Genomic DNA, 17,576 nt, shown 5'->3' with positions numbered 1-17,576 from the left:
TCCCTGTGTTCCCAAGAGTTAAAGAACACAGAAAGTTTAACCATTTCTTCAGTGTGTTTTAATCACATTGAAAGAAAACAGAGACAAAAGTGTCAGTATAATTCTACAGATGGTTATGTAAACATATTATTGAAGAAATAATTATCTTAATTGCCATAAAATGCAGAAATAGGTATCAAATTATTATGGATAATGGTCTAGACTTTTCTGAACAAGAAATAAATTATTTTAAGCTTTCTATTTTAGCTTACTACATAAAATAACAGATCATGTCCTACCCCTACCCGCAGGCCATGTTTTATTTATTTTCTTGAGATTACAATATAATTATAACATTTCTCCCTTCCCTTTCCTCCCTCCAAAGACTCCCATATCTCCCTCCCCAGTCTCCTTCAGATCCTCGGCCTGTTTCTCCACTAACTGCTATTGCATGCATATACGTGTGTCTATGTCTACCCTAACGTCTTTCACCCCAGCCTGAGAACGGACGGACTCTAGCATCCTCATCCTCAGCCCTCTCCCTCACACTTAGAGCGCTCACCACTTGCTCAGTCTTAAGCTTTAGATGTGAATCCAGAATCAGTCAATTTATTTGACCTGGCAGCATGTTAACTGTATAAATGTTTGAATACTTGACAATTTTTCTTATGATTATAGAAAAATATTAAAAATACAGTTTTAATTTAAATTGGTTAAAAATCATGCTCAAGGAACATTTAATAAAGAATTTTTCAACTCAATATAAACCATTGATCTTATATTTTTAATTCAAACTTTAAAAGAAGCCCCTACAAAAATCCCATTTTTAAATATTTCAGTCTTTCTGTGAGATGACAAAAAACATCCACTTTTACTATCACCATCAGCAGTTTATTGAAGCAATTATTTAAAAATAGATATACATTATAGAGAAATGTATAAGCATGATATACCTATGAACATTGGGGAAAAAAATCTAAAAACTATAGCCTAACCTTCCACTCTTAAAAACTATCAAAAGAAAAGCAAGTAAATCCAAATGGAAGCAGAAAGAAGGAATTAGAAACTTCAGAGTTGTCTTAGTTAGGGTTTTCTATTGCTGTGAAGAGACAACATGACCACAGCAACTTTTTTTGTTTATTTGTTTTGGTTTTGGTTTTTTGGTTTTTTTGAGACAGGGTTTCTCTGTGTAGCTTTGGAGCCTGTCCTGGAACTCACTCTGTAGACCAGACTGGCCTCAAATTCACAGAGATCCACTTGCCTCTGCCTCCCCAGTGCTGGGATTAAAGGCATGTGCCACCACTGCTCAGCGACCACAGCAACTCTTATAAAGACAGCATTTAATTAATTAAAAACATGAATTTAACTCTTTTAAAGAAAACATTTAATTACAGTTTAAGAGGCTCAGTCCATTGCCATCATAATGGTGGCACACATGCTGCCATTGTTCTGAAGCTGAGGGTGTTACACCTGGCAAGCGACAGGAAGTCAACTGACATCACACTGAGGGAAGCTTGAGCAAGAGAGACCTCAAAGCCCACCCCCACAGTGACACACTTCCTCCAACAAGGCCACACCTCCTAACAGTGCCCCTCCCTTTGGGGGCCATTTTCTTCCAAACTACTACAGGAGTGGAAAGGGAAACAGAGCTCTGTAAACACAGAAAAAGTCACAGAACTAGAAAAGTTGGTCTTGTGAATTTTTCAATGAAAATGAGAAACCTTTACTGGAGTAGCAAAAAAGAAAGAGTTACTAATATTGGGACTGAAAGAAAGAATTCGCTATCTGGGACTAGAGAGATGGGGTCAGCAGTTAAAAGCACTGGCTACACGTCCATAGGACCCACATGTATACCTGGTACCCAAGGAGGAGGACCAGAAATGGGTGTTGAATCCACTAGAACTGGAGTGACAGAAGGTTGTGAGCTGCCGTGTGGGTGCGGGAATTGGACCCAGTTCTGCTGAGGCATCTTCCCAGCCCCATGGTATTTTTTAAAACATATGTTAATAAAAAGAAAATAAAGGCAGAGGTTCTCAAATATTTGGAGGAAACTTCTGACGCCTAAAAATCTGTCCAGACCATTTAGGTTCCAACCATAAAGTATTTTTTAATGTAACATTTGTGTGTATTGATATTAACCACCAGAAATGAGGATATTTCATTTCATTTAAAATGACATTAAACTGATTATATATAACAAATACATGTATGAAAACAATCTTTACAAGTGAAAAGTTTCTGTGTCATGAGTGATACTACTCTAAGATTCCTATCTATTAATTTTCCCATTTCTGGATCTACCTCTGTTTTCTTCTTATGTGCCATACATCTAAAAATAAATGGTAGTTCCAGTGAAATGGGAAGGTGTTTCTAACACTTTCATTGCATGTGCACACTTTGCTTACTCAACCACCATTTTTAGTAATTTTGCAATAACACACAGTGATTTCACCTACCTAGCAAGTATTTCTATTATTAGGCTTTAAGTGACATAAGTAGGTAAATAATATGAAAAAACAATATCATTAACGTAATCTTAGAGCAACACAGAAACCATTTAAAGTGTATTTTTTATCTCAGCATTCATCTGCAAAGTGAACAAATTCATGCCTTTCACTGATATGGGAATAAAGCTGAGGAAATGGGAAATTTTCCCAAGCTACTAAAAACAAAACTATTATTTGAATGTCTTATAATTTTTCTGTATCCCAGGAAAAGAGGTTCTTAATGCCAACAATAACACTGACAGTAAGTGGTCCCCATGAAAATGAAAGGCATGGCTATTTTCATTGACTGTGAAAGTCACCTTTCTACTTCTGTGATGTGTGCACCTTTCATGACATCAGCTGGCCTTAGAATGGTCTTAGGTTTGTTAATATACTTATCAGCTGACTGTTCCAGGAAAGCTGTTACTGACAAAGAGAACAAAAACATTTTAAACTTACCGTTTTAGTGCCATGCTTCAGTGTTATCTCGTGCGAATCAGGAATCCTTTGGACAGGGTTCTGAAACAGGAAGGTTCCATTACATCAGTGAGTAAAATAACGTGCATGTGCACCTACACAGCACATCCAAGGGGTGCACTGCTGTGTGCTACTGGTGCCCAGAGACTAAGGGAGACAAACACTCTACCAGAGCAGAGCGATTTCCCAGCCCTTCTTTTTCTTCCCTTTGAAAGTCTGAAAAGACTTTTACTAATTGTTTAGTGGGGGGGGGAGGGGGGGGCGTGTGTGTGTGTGTGTGTGTGTGTGTGTGTGTGTGTGTGTGTGCGCGCGCGTGTGCATGCCATGGAGATACACATGTACAATATACAACTTGTCCTCTGTTCCTTCCTTCCACCATGTGGCTCACTGGGATGGAATTCGAATCATCGCACCTGGTGACAAGTGCCTTTACCCACCAAGCCATGTCACCGGCCCCTTTCTCAATCCTTTTGTAAATGTTTTAGCAAGATTTTTCTAAGTTGCTCAGACTAGCCTTGAACTTGCTGTGTAGCCCACAAAGGCTCTGAACTTACAAACTTTCTGCCTTCCTCATGAGTGGCTGGGGATTACAAACATGAGCCACTAGCCACAGTGAAATAAAGACAAACAGAATCTCTGTGTGTGTGTGTGTGTGTGTGTGTGTGTGTGTGTGTGTGTGTGTGTGTGTGTTTGGTTTTTCACCACAAAGCCTTAGCAGAAAAGGGGGGGAGCTGGAGAGATGGCTCAGTAGTAAGAGCACCCAGCATCCACATGGCGGTCCACAACCACTTTACAACTCCAGTTCCAGGAGATCCAACACCCTCTTCTGGAATCCATGGGCTTCTTTCTACACACATGTGGTACACACACACTAACCCAGGCACACACATTCACATAAAAATAATAAATCTTTCTTTTAAAGGAAAATAAATGAGGATGTCTTTCTTCTGCATGTCTAGACATACTACAATTCCTCTACTACTGCTTATAAATGATTGGAGCTGTTTGTTTGTTTGTTTGTTTGTTTTTCGAGACAGGGTTTCTCTATGTAGCTTTGGATGTAGCCCAGGCTGGCCTCAAACTCACAGAGATCTGCCTGCATCTGCCTCCTGAGTTCTGGGATTGAAGGCGTGCACCACCACTTTCCAGCTATAATTATAATTTAATATAAAAAATGACAGACGTGTGGAGAGATTAAGTGAGAGATAGCAGAGAAGGATACATAAATAAGATGTCAGAGTTTACAATAAACATTTGATTATGGGTCTTCATCACTTAATCAAATCTTCATTTTTTCCTCCTTCCAATCTTTCTCCTGCTATAGCTCTTTTCCTAGCATGTAAACAGGTCAGTATTTCCCATACACTAGGCCTTCAAGCTGCACGGAAAGAGGAGAGAAAGCCCATCTCATGCACACCTCAGCCCAGGCCCTGAACCTGGATATTGCAAACGGGGGTTACGGCATACAGTTGAGGACAAACACAACAAAACAAACAAAAACTCTATCAATTTAATGTACATGTACTGCCTAATGTTTACCTTTTCCTCTACAACTAAGTTTTTTCCACAGTATGGTTTCACCCAGTTCCCTTCCATCTGCCCTACCACTTGGAAGCTGCCGTTTTATTACTAGTGCCTGGCACAGATCTGGGCACACAGAAGCACTGAGTAAATAGTTCTTGAATGAATAAGCAAGTCACTGTAAATGCCCCAGACTTAGCCTGCTCATCTGGCTTTCCAACGGCATTGTGACTACCCATCTCTCCATTTTGAAACTGCCCTTTCCTGAGCGAAAACACCCCAGATAAAAAGGCCAGGAAAGCTGGGCGGTGGTAGCCCACGCCTTTAATCCCAGCACTCGGGAGGTAGAGCCAGGCGAATCTCTGTGAGTTCGAGGCCAGCCTGGTCTACAGTGCCAGATCCAGGACAGGCACCAAAACTACACAGAGAAACCCTGTCTCAAAAAGAAAAAAAAAGGGGGGGGGGCAGGAAAGCTAGAGTATGTAGATCTAGTTCTGCCACTTGTTAATCACGTCATTAACTTAGGTGGTAACTCTCACTGTCCTCACTGGAAAGCTCTGGACAAGTGTATAGTTTGCTATAAAAGTGTGGTACAAAGCTCTTCATACAGAACGTAACACACAGAAGGGCTCAATCAGCAATGGCCACTATTCATTCTAAGGCTTCTGTCTCTCTGGTTATAACATCTTCCTCTTTTTCTAGGCTTAGCTTCCTGTTTAACTCTGATTCCTTAAAGATTCAACTCAAACGTCACTGGCTCCTGGAAGGATTTCACAACACTTCCTATTCCGGGTTAAATAGCATTTCTATGCCATCTCATGACAATATTTCTTACCTCAGGCACTAACGTCATGCGACACTTTAATGCCACCTCAGCCCTCCTAACTGCTCTCTAACCAAACGGCAAAATGTTAACCTCTTAAAGCTATGCATACTAGATTATCTCACTCTGGATCCTCATGTCACACAACAGCTAACATATGGAAACACATAAAAGTTTTGGGAATGAATAAATAACCCACTGTTTATCTTGATGATCAGGTTAGACAGTAATTTTTCATCTAAGTCAAACTTTGGGATTGATGGTTATGACCATAAATAGAAGTAGGCACTTTCCATCAGGTCAGTCCAATGAGAGGCAGTAGACAAGAGTTCCCCAAAAGTGAAAACCTTGTAAGAAAATGATTATACCACAACTCAATTCAGGATGAACACCACAACAGCAGAAAACGGCTACAGTCTACTGCTGCAACAGATTACTAACAGATTAGGAACCAGAAGGGAGTTGAACACAAACAACTGGGGGATTTTCAGTTTATTTCAAAACAAAGACAATGTACTTCAAGGCTTCATATTTTCTGATAAGTATTACACACAACCTATTTCAGAGACAAAACTATTCCAACACAAATTCAAAAACAATTAAAAGGTCCAACAAATGGGTTCTGGGCTCTCCCTCCACTGGGAATTATATAGGACACTGCTATATCAGACTGTATGTTTAAGCAACAGTTAGAGAGGAAACTATTGTAATCCATATCTCATTTTATAACTAATTACTTAAAAGAAGAAACTATTACAGTCTGCCTTTAATTTCTTAACTAATTACTTTTTAATCATTCAGAAAGTAGAAATACCATTGCAAAAAGAAAAAGCTGGTATGAGAATTATTTCGTTTAATTCAATACAGAATGTGCCTATATATAGACAATTTCTAACACTTCAGCAAAGAAACTCAGACCACAGAACTTCATATTTACATTAGGAGTGAATTAAAAGTGCTGTTTACATTTAAAACCAAAGTTTTACTGGAAATCATGGAGGGCATAACTCATAAAAATCCCATATAATTGGCAGAACTTAATGATCTAAAATAGTAGCAATCCATCTTTTTGGAGCATATCACTTAGTGAGTGTACTTTTTCCAGAACTTTTTACTAATGACTTTGAAATATGGCTTAGTGTGAAATTCACAATTACAATAAAATATTTTCAAGATTTTGCTGCCAAGGAACATCATAGACTAAATGACTTTAGCGAAGTAATTTATAACAAGAACTCATAACAAAAGCTACAATGGTAATGGAAAAGGGAGATACTCCTCTTGCCTTGGATTGCTTTAATACTGCCAGAAGGGTATTTCCCAGGCTCTTTGGTCTTTCTCAAATAACAACAGTAAGCACATCCAGGCTAACCTGAGCAATTCTATACGAGGAACATCCTGCAGTGTTTTCAAAGATTTGCAAATCATAGTCATTCAGGTGAAAAGTCAAGAGTTAAGAAAGTTGTACATGTTTGTTACTATAAGCTATAACAAAAAGACTACTTGGAAACAAGTCAGGACTAAAGCAAACTCTAGCCTATCTCTGAGGAGCCGATAAAACTGACTTAACATTTCTACAGTCCACTGCTAGTCTTACCTTCACTTTACAAACACCAATCGTACATTATATACCAAGTATGAAAGTGATAAGCAGAAGTCCAGTGAGAAAGCTTCTGCTCACTAGGGAATATCAGGCCAATGAGACAGAACAGACAGGTAAATGAAAGGGCTGCAGATGCAGCGAGTTCACAGCATGGAATGGGTGCTCAATTCATTATGCCTGAGGAAGCAGGGGCAGCTTAGAGATGTCTTTAGAAATATGGAGAAGTTCTCTTCAAAATGTGGAAGGATTTTAGGACAGAATTCTATGACTCTGACACTCCTAAAGTTTGAAATCTGTTCCTAACTTACTTAAATCAATGAAGAGAAAAAAGAGTAATAGTGGTTCTATTTATGCAGGGCAGTAGTGGCGCATGCCTTTAATCCCAGCACTCAGGAAGCAGAGGTAGGCGGATCTAAGTGAGTTCAAGGCCAGCCTGGTCTACAGAGCAAGATCCAGGACAGGCACCAAAACTACAGAGAAAAACCCTGTCTTGAAAAAAGAAAAAATAGTGGTTCTATTCATAAATCATACTTGGGTGGCAGTGTTACACGACCTTAATCCTAGGCAGGCAGATTATCTGTGAGTTCGAGGCCAGCCTGGTCTACTGAGCAAGTTCCAGGACAGCCAGTATTACACAGAGAAACCCTGTTTTGAAAATACCAAAAAGTAAAAAATAAAAATAATAAATCATACATATTTGAATGGATAATATCCAGAGTGTGTGGGTTTTTTTTTTTTTTTAATTCTATACCTCAACAACAAAACAACACAACTTAAAACTGGGCAAAGGGTTGGGGTGTTGCTCGGTGGCAGAGAACTTATTTTGTATATATAAAACCTGGGTTCAAGACTCAGAATCATTAACATTAATGGATGAATGAATGAATGAATGAATGAATGAATGAATGAAAGAAACTGAGGCAAAAGACTTGAATAGGACTGTCAGGGACAAGGATAGAATCTCTAGTGGGTGAAAAAATACAGACCCCCATAAGACAGGGAACTAGATTATTTTACAGTCAGGTTGCCTAGCAACAGGACATTGAGTCAGAGCCCTTGACCCTCTCACCCTGTAAACATCCTATACAAACATCCTGTTAGCTTGCCCCACCTTATGCAGATGACAGCTTCTTGCTTTCTCTACCCTACAGGAACTATATAAACCCTCCTGTAGAAAAATAAAGTTGCGCCTTGATCAGAATCTTGACTTGGTGTATTTCCTTTATCTCCTATCCCTACATTCCGTCCTTAGGGTGGTCAAGTACCCATTGTAGCCCTGCAGGCAGAGGCATAGGACATTTCTCCAAAGATAACCAAATGGCCAATAAGCTCATAAAAAGAAAAAAATGCAATACTGGTAATGACTCAAAAACCACAAAGCTAGCTAGGTGTAAGGGCATATGCCTCTTATCCCAGCTCTCCCAAGGCAGAGACAAGTGGATCTCTGAGTTCCCAGGAAGCCTGGCCTATATACTGAGTTCTGGGCAAGCTATGATTGTACAATTAGACCCTGTGTCAAAAAAAAAAAAAAAAAAAAATCTGAGATGGCTCAGTGAAAAAGCACTTAATGCACACACCTGACGTCCTGGATTTGAACCCCTAGAACCATGTCAAAAGAAGAAGGAAGCAGGGAGAGATGGCTCTGCAGTTAAAAAGCACTTACTGCTCTTACAGAGGACCCAAGTTTGTTTCCCAGGACCCAAATACAGTAGCTCACAATAGCCTTTAACTCCATCTTCAGAGGATCCAACACCCTCTTCTGGCCTCTTCAAGCATCTATACTCAGGTGTACATGCACCCCACACAGATACACATGCATACACAGCTGAAAATTAAAAATGAATGATGCATCTGTAATTCCAGCACTCCTACAATGAGATGAAAGGTGAAGACAGGAGAATTGCCTGGAGGCTCTCAGGAAACTGGCCTACAGTGCGCTGCACAGGAGAAACAAAAGAGATCCTGCCTTAACACAGTAGAACAAGAGAAATGACTACTGAATGTTGTCCTCAGACCTCCACAAACATACTATGGCACATATATCATTCTCCCCAACACACACACACACACACACACACACACACACACACACACACACACACACACACATCTATGTGTAAGAGGGTATGTGCACATGAGTGTAGGTGCCCTGGACATCAGAGATCGCCTGGAGCTCAAGTTACAGGAAGTTGTGAGCTACCTAATGTGAGTGTTGGAAACTGAACTTGGGTCCTCTAGAAGAACATTACCCACTCTTAAATGATGATCCATCTCTCTAGCCAACACAAACAAACTTTTGAAAAATACATATCAAGGGGGTTGGAGAGATGGCTCAGAGGTTAAGAGCACTGACTGCTCTTCCAGAGGTCCTGAGTTCAATTCCCAGCACCCACATGGTGCCTCACAACCATCTGTAATGAGATCTGGCACCCTCTTCTGTATATATAATAAATAAATAAATAAATAAATAAATAAATAAATAAATAAATAAATAAATAAAGCAAGCCTATCAAAATACAAATCGCTATCATGTGGGAAGCAAATGAAGTCCTAAGTGAATGTGTATTGTTGGCATGACAATCCATGTCAAGGATGCCAATGCCTCAGACCCATAGGAATGGCAAAGGGTTCCCCTGAGCTAAGAATGGTTGAATTTCAGCCAGAACTGGTATGTATGTGTAAACATACCAACTGCAGCTTCCTCATGCCAGATAACTGCAACCAGAGACTGTTCTCCTACAGATACTTCCCACCAAGATGCACCCCTCATCTGTTCCACACAGAACAAGTGCACTGACTTCCCGGGCTGCTGCAGGTACACGTCTACCTGAGCACACAGCCCACCCATCCCCGTGCCTGCCATTTCTTCAGTCCCTGCCACTGGTCAGCCCAAAGCAGGGCAGGTCGCAGCAATATCACCTCAAACTGCTAAAAGTATGTATTCTCAGCCACTCTGAAATGTATTCCATAACTTCTCAGATGGAACAAAGATTGCATATAGGTGCCATGGATTTCCATGCTCTGCTTCTCTTGCTGCCACAGATTTTTTGGCTGAGACAATATGCCCTACCATCTTACCCTAGCTTTCTATTCCAAACAATGTACTTCCAGACATTTAAAACCTTTGTAGTTAAAGTACATCAACAAAGTGACGAGAGCCAGACACACTGGAAGGAACGAATCAATCACATTCTGAAACCATACAGAGTGCACACCTATAATCCAGCACTTGGGAAGCTGAAGCTGCAGGATCTCAAGTTCAAGACCTCCTGCCTGAGTGACACAGAAGTCCTGTTTGTTCCTCACCACCATCACCAAAAGAAGAAAGGGGAGACAGAGAGCCCACGGAATTAAGTATTTGTGGAGCTGCCAAAATGGCTCAGCAGGTAAAGGCACTTGCCATCAAGCTTGATGACCTGGACCCCAGGACCAACATGGAAGAAGAAAATCAACTCTATAAGTTGTCCTCTGCTATGGAGCACATGTGGGTACACATTAATGTATGTGTGCACACAATAAATAAACATAAATGTAATAAAAGAGAAAACATTTTCAAATCATGTATTTGATATGAGACTTATGCCGACATATATAAAGAACCCTTATAGTTCAACAATAAAAAGATTACTAACTAAAGAATGGGCAAAATATCTGAATACCGTATTTCTCTAAAAAAGATAGTACAATGATCAGTAATAGTATGAAAAGATGTTCGGTACCATGTTTCAGCAAAAAATTAAAATCAAAACCAAACTAGAATAGTACTTTGCACATACTGAATTGGTTAAAATAAGGAAGACTAATAAGCAGTGGCAAGGACGTGGATCAGCTGAACCTCTACTTACCACTGGGAAATATTAAGTGACTAAAGCCACTTTGGAAAAGAAATCCCCAGCTCCTCAAAGTTTTACAAACATAATTATCATTTGCCATGCAATCTCACTTGAAGACACACCTCTCTCGAAAAGAAAATACAGACCCATACAAAAACTTGTGGATATAAAATGCTTAAGAGCAGCATTACTCAAAGTAGCCAACAAAATCTAAACAAGAAAATATCTATCAAATGATGAAGGGAGAGATGGGGCTCATTAGGTAATGGAATATTCTGTGGGAATTAAAAACTAATCAAGTATTGATTCTTGCTACATCACAGATGAGCACGAAAACACGAGGCTAGGCAAAAGACGCCACACGAAAAACCACACACTGGAGGATTCCTACGACAGCAGATGTCCAGACAATGATATCTGTGGACACAGAAAGCAGACAAGGGGCTCCTCGAAACTGAGGATAGGGTTGGGGGAGGATGAGGAATAAAAGCTAAAGATCGTCGAGTTACCTCTGAGGGTATAAAAATGCTTTAGAACCAGATAATGAAGGGCTGCAGAGATGGCTCAGTGCTTAGAGCACAGGCTGCTCTTCCAGAGGACCCGAGTTCAGTTCCCAGGACCTATGTCAGGTTCTTCCCAACTGGCCCGTAACTCCAGCTTCAGGAAATCTGACACCCCTGCAGCCACATGTACATACTCACACCCAAATACACACACACATACACATATTTTAAAATAATAATCACTTTAATTAAAACATTTTAAAGAAGAAAATAACAGATGTGAAAATTATACAGCCCACTGGATATACTAAATACTACCAGATAAATATACTTGAAAACAGCAAATTTTAGGATATATGGACTAGATTTCAACAACCCTGCTATTAAAATATAAAGAGGAAAATAGCAAACCAGATGTATCACAAGGGAGGAGCCACTGCACTCTGCTTTTGAGAAGGAAAGATTTTTGCAGGGGGAAAAATGTTCTCCTTTCATAGGGAGGAAAAAAAAACCTAGATTGTAAAAAATGAAGTCTGTCTTGATGAAGGAGATAGATCTGCCACAATGTTCCTTACAAGGGTCACCACTCACATAGGCTGCCACACCAACAGCATTGTGCTAAGTATTGGCCAGGATTCAGACACAAGGAAAAGCTTGTTAGAAAAGTCACAGTCATAGGCTGTTTCCAGCTTGTACAGCTTGGGGCATGAGGTAAAGGGAAGAAAGGGTTGTGGGTAACCCTCAGAGGCTGAAAGGGGACAAGCAGTGAGGTAGGTCATAGCGGTTAATTAAGCACATGAGTATGGGCACATTCCCTAAATTTGAAACCTAACACACCTTTTAACTACTAGGTGTTCATGGAAAGTTACTTAGTACTTTTGAGTATGCTTCTTCATCTGTCAAAAGGACTTCGAAGAAAGACTGGGTGAGTTAGTTCGTTTCTGCACTTGGAACTTTGCTGCGCCAAGAAACCTTATGGGTCCTATAGGCGTCTGGACTGGAACATACGTTTACTTCTGGATGATATAGGAAACAAAAGGAGAGCTGGACATGGTGGCCCATGCCTAGGGTCCCAGCACTTGGAAGGCTGGAGCAGCAGAAATGACTGCAGGGCAGGGAGCCGGTGCAATGGCTTAGCAGGCTGTCACAAGTGTGACAGCCTGAGTTTGCTCCCTGGGACCCACCTGGTGAAGGGAGAGAACTGACTCCCTGGCGAGTTGTCCTCTGTCATCCACACATACACCATGGCATATGCATGCCTACACACATACACACAAAGTATTTAAATAAATTAAGTGTGGAAAATAGTTAAAGACTGTAAGGTAATTTTCAGCTACCTCGAAACTCTGAGGCTGGCCTGAGACTTTATCTCTAAAACGAAGAAAAACATTGAAGATGCCGTTAGGAAGCAGAGGCAAGCAGATAGATCTCTGTGAGTCCGAGGCCAGTCTAATCTACTGTTCAGTTCCAGCCAGGGCTGTCTAAAAGAAGGAAAAAAAAGTAGAAATTATAGAGATACAACACTTTAGCTTGCCAATTAATGGCTTACTTCTTGAAGCATTAACTTTTATGATAGTGAAAAGCAAGACTGTGCCAATAATTTCTTCATTTAATGAAAAAAAATTGATTCTTGTCTACAGTGTGCCACATACTGTGAACTACAAAAGAACATCCACTCCCAGATCAGCACAGAATCAGCAAATTAACAGCTGCCTGGAGGCCACAGGAGTCGTGCTGCTGGCCTGTTCTTGTGTCAAATTGTCTCACAATCAGCGGCACTCCTAGCAGCAAACAGTGAACAAACGTCCTTTCAGACAGGGAAAAGGGAGTTCTAGTGGAACAGCTTTTATGCACGTGTGCTAGTCTGTCAATTCAGAACTAGACAGATGGCTCAGTCAGTAAAGTGACTGCCACACAACCACGAGGATCTGAGTTCAAGTTCCCAGCACCCACATTTTGACTACACAAAAAGCCAGGCAAAGTGCTGTGTGCCTATGATTCCAACACTGGGGAGATGGACAGGAGCTCCCAGGGCTTCCTGGCTGCCTGGGTAACCGAATCCACGCAAGTCTTCTCATTGACACACACAGACATTGGGGCAAAAGTACAAAGCAGTCTTCTACTTGACTTTCCAACACTGTGCTTACACCTACTGAACTGAAAAGGTGACGTGTCATTTCTATGGCCGTTTCCTTCACCATTCTGAGAAGTTATAAGATCATCACGTGATTTCAGTCCTTTAACTACAGCCACTAGTTGAAGAGATCAATTCATAACACAACTAGAACAACTGAGCTTGAGAAACAGGGACAACTTTTTGTTACACTAAATTCCTTGCTAAAAGAAGGAGGAGAAGGAGCCATTACTGCCACCACCACCTGCATAACCTGTAACACCAACATTTGGGAGGCTGAGGCAGGAGGATCACAAATTCAATGCCAACCTTGGCTAAATACTGAGACCCTGACTCCCCACACCCCAAAGAAGTTTTAAGGTAAAATGAAGCATAAGTAAACAGCCAAGAGATAGAGTGTTTTCAGGAAGAGAGAAGAACTAGAACAGGAAAAGACAGAATAAAAGGTGACAAGAAGGGACTCTATAACTTTACAGAAGGGTAACAGGAGGAAATGTTCTTGGCTGGGAAAGTTTCAGAGAAAGTATTAGGCGTGACACAGGAAGGAGAGACAAGGCAGTTTCCTGAGTACAGAAGATAAGGTGCACAGTGGGAAGAAATGATGAGGTACAGACAAGATGCTCAGGGCAGGTTTCACGGTTGTAAGAGAAGTCAGCACCATGGGATGCAGAGACGGGAGGACTCCTGGGGACTGCTGCCTGTCAGCCGGGCTCCAGATGCAGGGAGAGACAGTCTCCCGGGAATAAAGTGGAGGGTAACAGAGCAGGTCCTCCTCTGGCCTGTGCATATACACAGGCGTATACACCAGCCACCTCACACACACAGCATTTAAAACAAGAAAGAGGGGAAGGGAAAGAGAAAGAAAAGAAAGGGTCCTCACTAGCATCATCCATTCACATAGCAGGTCACAAGATGTTTGTGGAACAAAATAAAAACCACTGCTCGGAAGCAGAAAGGACTTGAGTGGATAAGAAAACCCTGCCTGACACTGAGAGTTTAGAATGGCCAAAGCCTTTACAAGACATCCTGCCAGTGTGCGATTATAAGGGCCCCTTAGTGTCTCTAAAGCAAACTGAGAATAGATCAGATCTAACTTGATTCAATAAAATGCCCAGAGAGAAAAGTGATCACTAGCAAGAACAGCCATTCTTTCATTTCATTCAACAGGTATTTCTTTAGGGCCTCCTTGATGCCAGGCACCCTTATAGCCACTGGAGACACAGCAGTCCAGAGACAAGGTGAATGCCCTCACAGAAGGTTCATTCTGGGCAGGAGAGACCATGGACCGACGTGAAGGACATTAGATGACAGCAGCTCTGTAAAGCAGTGAGAAGAGCAGAGGCTGGAGGAACCACTTTGATATAAAGGAGCAAGAGACCAGAATGTAAGCAAAGATCCAAGGAAGACAAGGGGGCCACCAAAAGCTTCAGGCATCAGGCCATGTTCAGGACGGATCAAAGCAAGGGTTCTGCATGGAGCACACTAGTTGATCAAAGGAAAGCAGGAAGAACAGCGTAGCTAGAGAGACAAGAACAAGACAGGATGTTAAAGGGGACAGAGTGTAAAATCTGTGGAAATCAAGTCAGAGGCCAAGGCAAAGAACCTGGACTACTTATCAAATGATAGGAGAAACTGGAGGGCTTAGAGTGGGTCGTGACAAGACTGGATTTATATGTTTAATTGTGTGATCAGAGGAATAAGTATTATTTGACCTTACAAATAAAACCATAAATTATAAAGTGCCTGTACGTAGAATTCCTGCGAGCAATCCTTATTCTACATATGAATCTGTTAACTAAAAAACTTTAAGATGAAATTTAAAACTGTGCGCATTAATTAAAAGTAATCATTCCAGCATTTATCTCAATCTCCAACTCACTTGTGCCGATTTGTAGGTGGTATTACTTACTTATCCACGATTTCGGGCTAGGCATGATGGTGCACATCTGTAATCCTAGCACATGGGAGGCAAAGGCAGGCAATTCACAAGTTAAAGGCCAGACCTGGCTTTAAAAAAGGGGGAAAAAAATCTTTTCCCCTTCCACTATAAACAGAAGACAGTTGGAAATGGAAATGGATTCTTGCCAAAATGTCTCTACTTCCCCCTAGTGCCCATATCAGAGAATAAGGCCTTCACATGAGCATAGTGGAATCACGCTAAGGACCCTGGAAGAAAGCTTCTAGCATCCTCTACTGACAGAACTCTGCAGGTGTAACTTTTTTTTTTTAATATTAATTCTCCTTTGAGTTAAATCATTAAGCTTTCTCACACTGTCTTAAAACAGCTCTTCAAAGTCAGCTTCAAATTAAATTGATCAATACAATGGAAACAACAGGACCGGCAAGGTGAGTCAGGAGGTAAAGACATCTGGGCCAAGCCTCAGGACCCAACTCAATCCCACATGGTCGTCCTGAGAACTGACTCTTGAACACTGTCTTCTAACTTCCACATGCATTTGCACACACAAACACACAAATAAATGAAATTATTTTTGTTTTCAACAAGATAGCAGTGGCAAAGGTCAGCATTTTGTATTATAGATAGTGACCCTTACACTGTTTCCATGAACTGTTTCATTATTGTATCTCCTCACCAAAACTTAATGAGAACATTCACCACTTTGATTCTCCACTCCTTCCCTGTGCATGAGGAAGGAGACTGACTGATACAGGTGGTTCACAATGACCAAGTCCAAGGGAATGAAAGACAGAAGACAGAAAAACACAGTGGTGGCCCAAACTTGGACTCAACCACAGAACGTGCCAGCCACAGAGTCAGACAAAGTTCATGGAAAACAGGTGTTCACGGCTAAAAAGTCACTGCTACAGTTAGCCTTTAGTTACAGTCATAAAACTCAGACTTGCCATTTTCTATAGTAACGTGAAACGGGACAGCAATGAAAAAGGAGGACAATGAAAACCTCAATAACTCCAAAGCCATCATTTAATTTCTCATTATAACTTTCACCTTACAAAAAACAGGAGTATGTACAAACAGGAATTGTTTTTAAAAAATTATTTCTCAACTCTTTTCTTTGACAATTCCCATCTGAATTGTTGTTCAGTTCCAATAAAAATAAAAATAACCCGAAAAACAAAAAAAATAAAAATAAATCCTCAAATTCTACTTGAATGAACAAATTTACTACCCTCCAGATAAGTAAAACTGAACAAAGAATGAGTAAAAAGCAAGTTCATTACTAAAAGAAATTACTATATTAACATTTCTAATCGATTAGCTTAAACAGTAACACTAAACACAAATGCCAGCTAATTACTAACATGAAATGCACATATTAAAAAGGGCTGGAGCTGACATCAGTTGGCAGGGCATTTGCCCAGCATGTCCAATAAGGCTGTCAGGTCGAAAGGAAACTCCAATTCCCCAAACTCTAAGGGGCAGCCCAAAAACTCAGAAATAGGCTCAACCTGGACCACAGGAGGATTTTCCTTAGGTTCCTATCTACCAAGAGGAGTCATTTCCCTCACCTCTGACCGAGGACATGTGGCTACTGTGGTGCCACTAGCATACCAAAGCTCATGCTGGCCTCCAGATGCCTCTGGCTGCTCCTCCCCTCTTGTTTTTATCTGCAATAAAAACCTTCCCCTTAACCACACCATAGAGCGGTCATGTCATCAGTTTATACAGAGGCTGAGTTCAATCTCCAGCACTGCAAAATAACAGAAAGCCAATCACTGGGGTTCAAAGTGGTGGCCATCGAATTACAGAGGTGGACGAGGAAGGAGCTTTTAAAGTTCCAGGGCAGTGAGAGCACTACTGCAAGACACTGGCAGAAAGGGAAAAAGGCAATGTAATCCCAGGAGGTACTGCAGTTTATGTATCCTAACTAGCATGTGCTCTGGCACTTTTCTTTCCAGCTCTAGCTATCATGGACTCATTTTACAAAGTGCTGTGTGGGGTAGCACTCAATCATTAACCACTACACACAGTGTATATTTAGAAAAGGCAGAGATCCTGGTTCTGACAGAAACAGGTTTACCTACATTCCTATGCTCTTAGTTCCATTCTCTATCTCTACTTTCATTTGAATTCGTGATTTAAAAGAAAATGATAGAATGTCATAAAATTAAAATTTTTAATGTACAAAAAAAAAACATTCAATTCCATGTAACAAATTCTCGCTACACAATACTTGCTGTTCATAAATCACTGTACCAGAAGCACTGGGAGTTTTTAAAAACTATTAGACTTTACC

General features: G+C 40.8%; 1 protein-coding gene across 2 annotated transcripts in view; it reads right to left on the bottom strand.

The window, feature by feature from the left end:
- The window catches only part of Wdr70 (WD repeat domain 70), a 241,147-nt gene that overhangs the window by 185,477 nt on the left and 38,094 nt on the right, over positions 1–17,576 (bottom strand). For both annotated transcript variants that reach the window (XM_076551820.1, XM_076551819.1), the window contains one exon: positions 2,925–2,984. In XM_076551820.1, coding sequence (XP_076407935.1) covers positions 2,925–2,984 — 60 coding nt within the window. The remainder of the gene's footprint in view (positions 1–2,924; positions 2,985–17,576) is intronic.

This window comes from Peromyscus maniculatus, chromosome 15 (assembly GCF_049852395.1).
Source record: "Peromyscus maniculatus bairdii isolate BWxNUB_F1_BW_parent chromosome 15, HU_Pman_BW_mat_3.1, whole genome shotgun sequence".
Classification (NCBI taxonomy): domain Eukaryota; kingdom Metazoa; phylum Chordata; class Mammalia; order Rodentia; family Cricetidae; genus Peromyscus; species Peromyscus maniculatus.
This window is presented reverse-complemented; position numbering and strand designations above follow the sequence as displayed.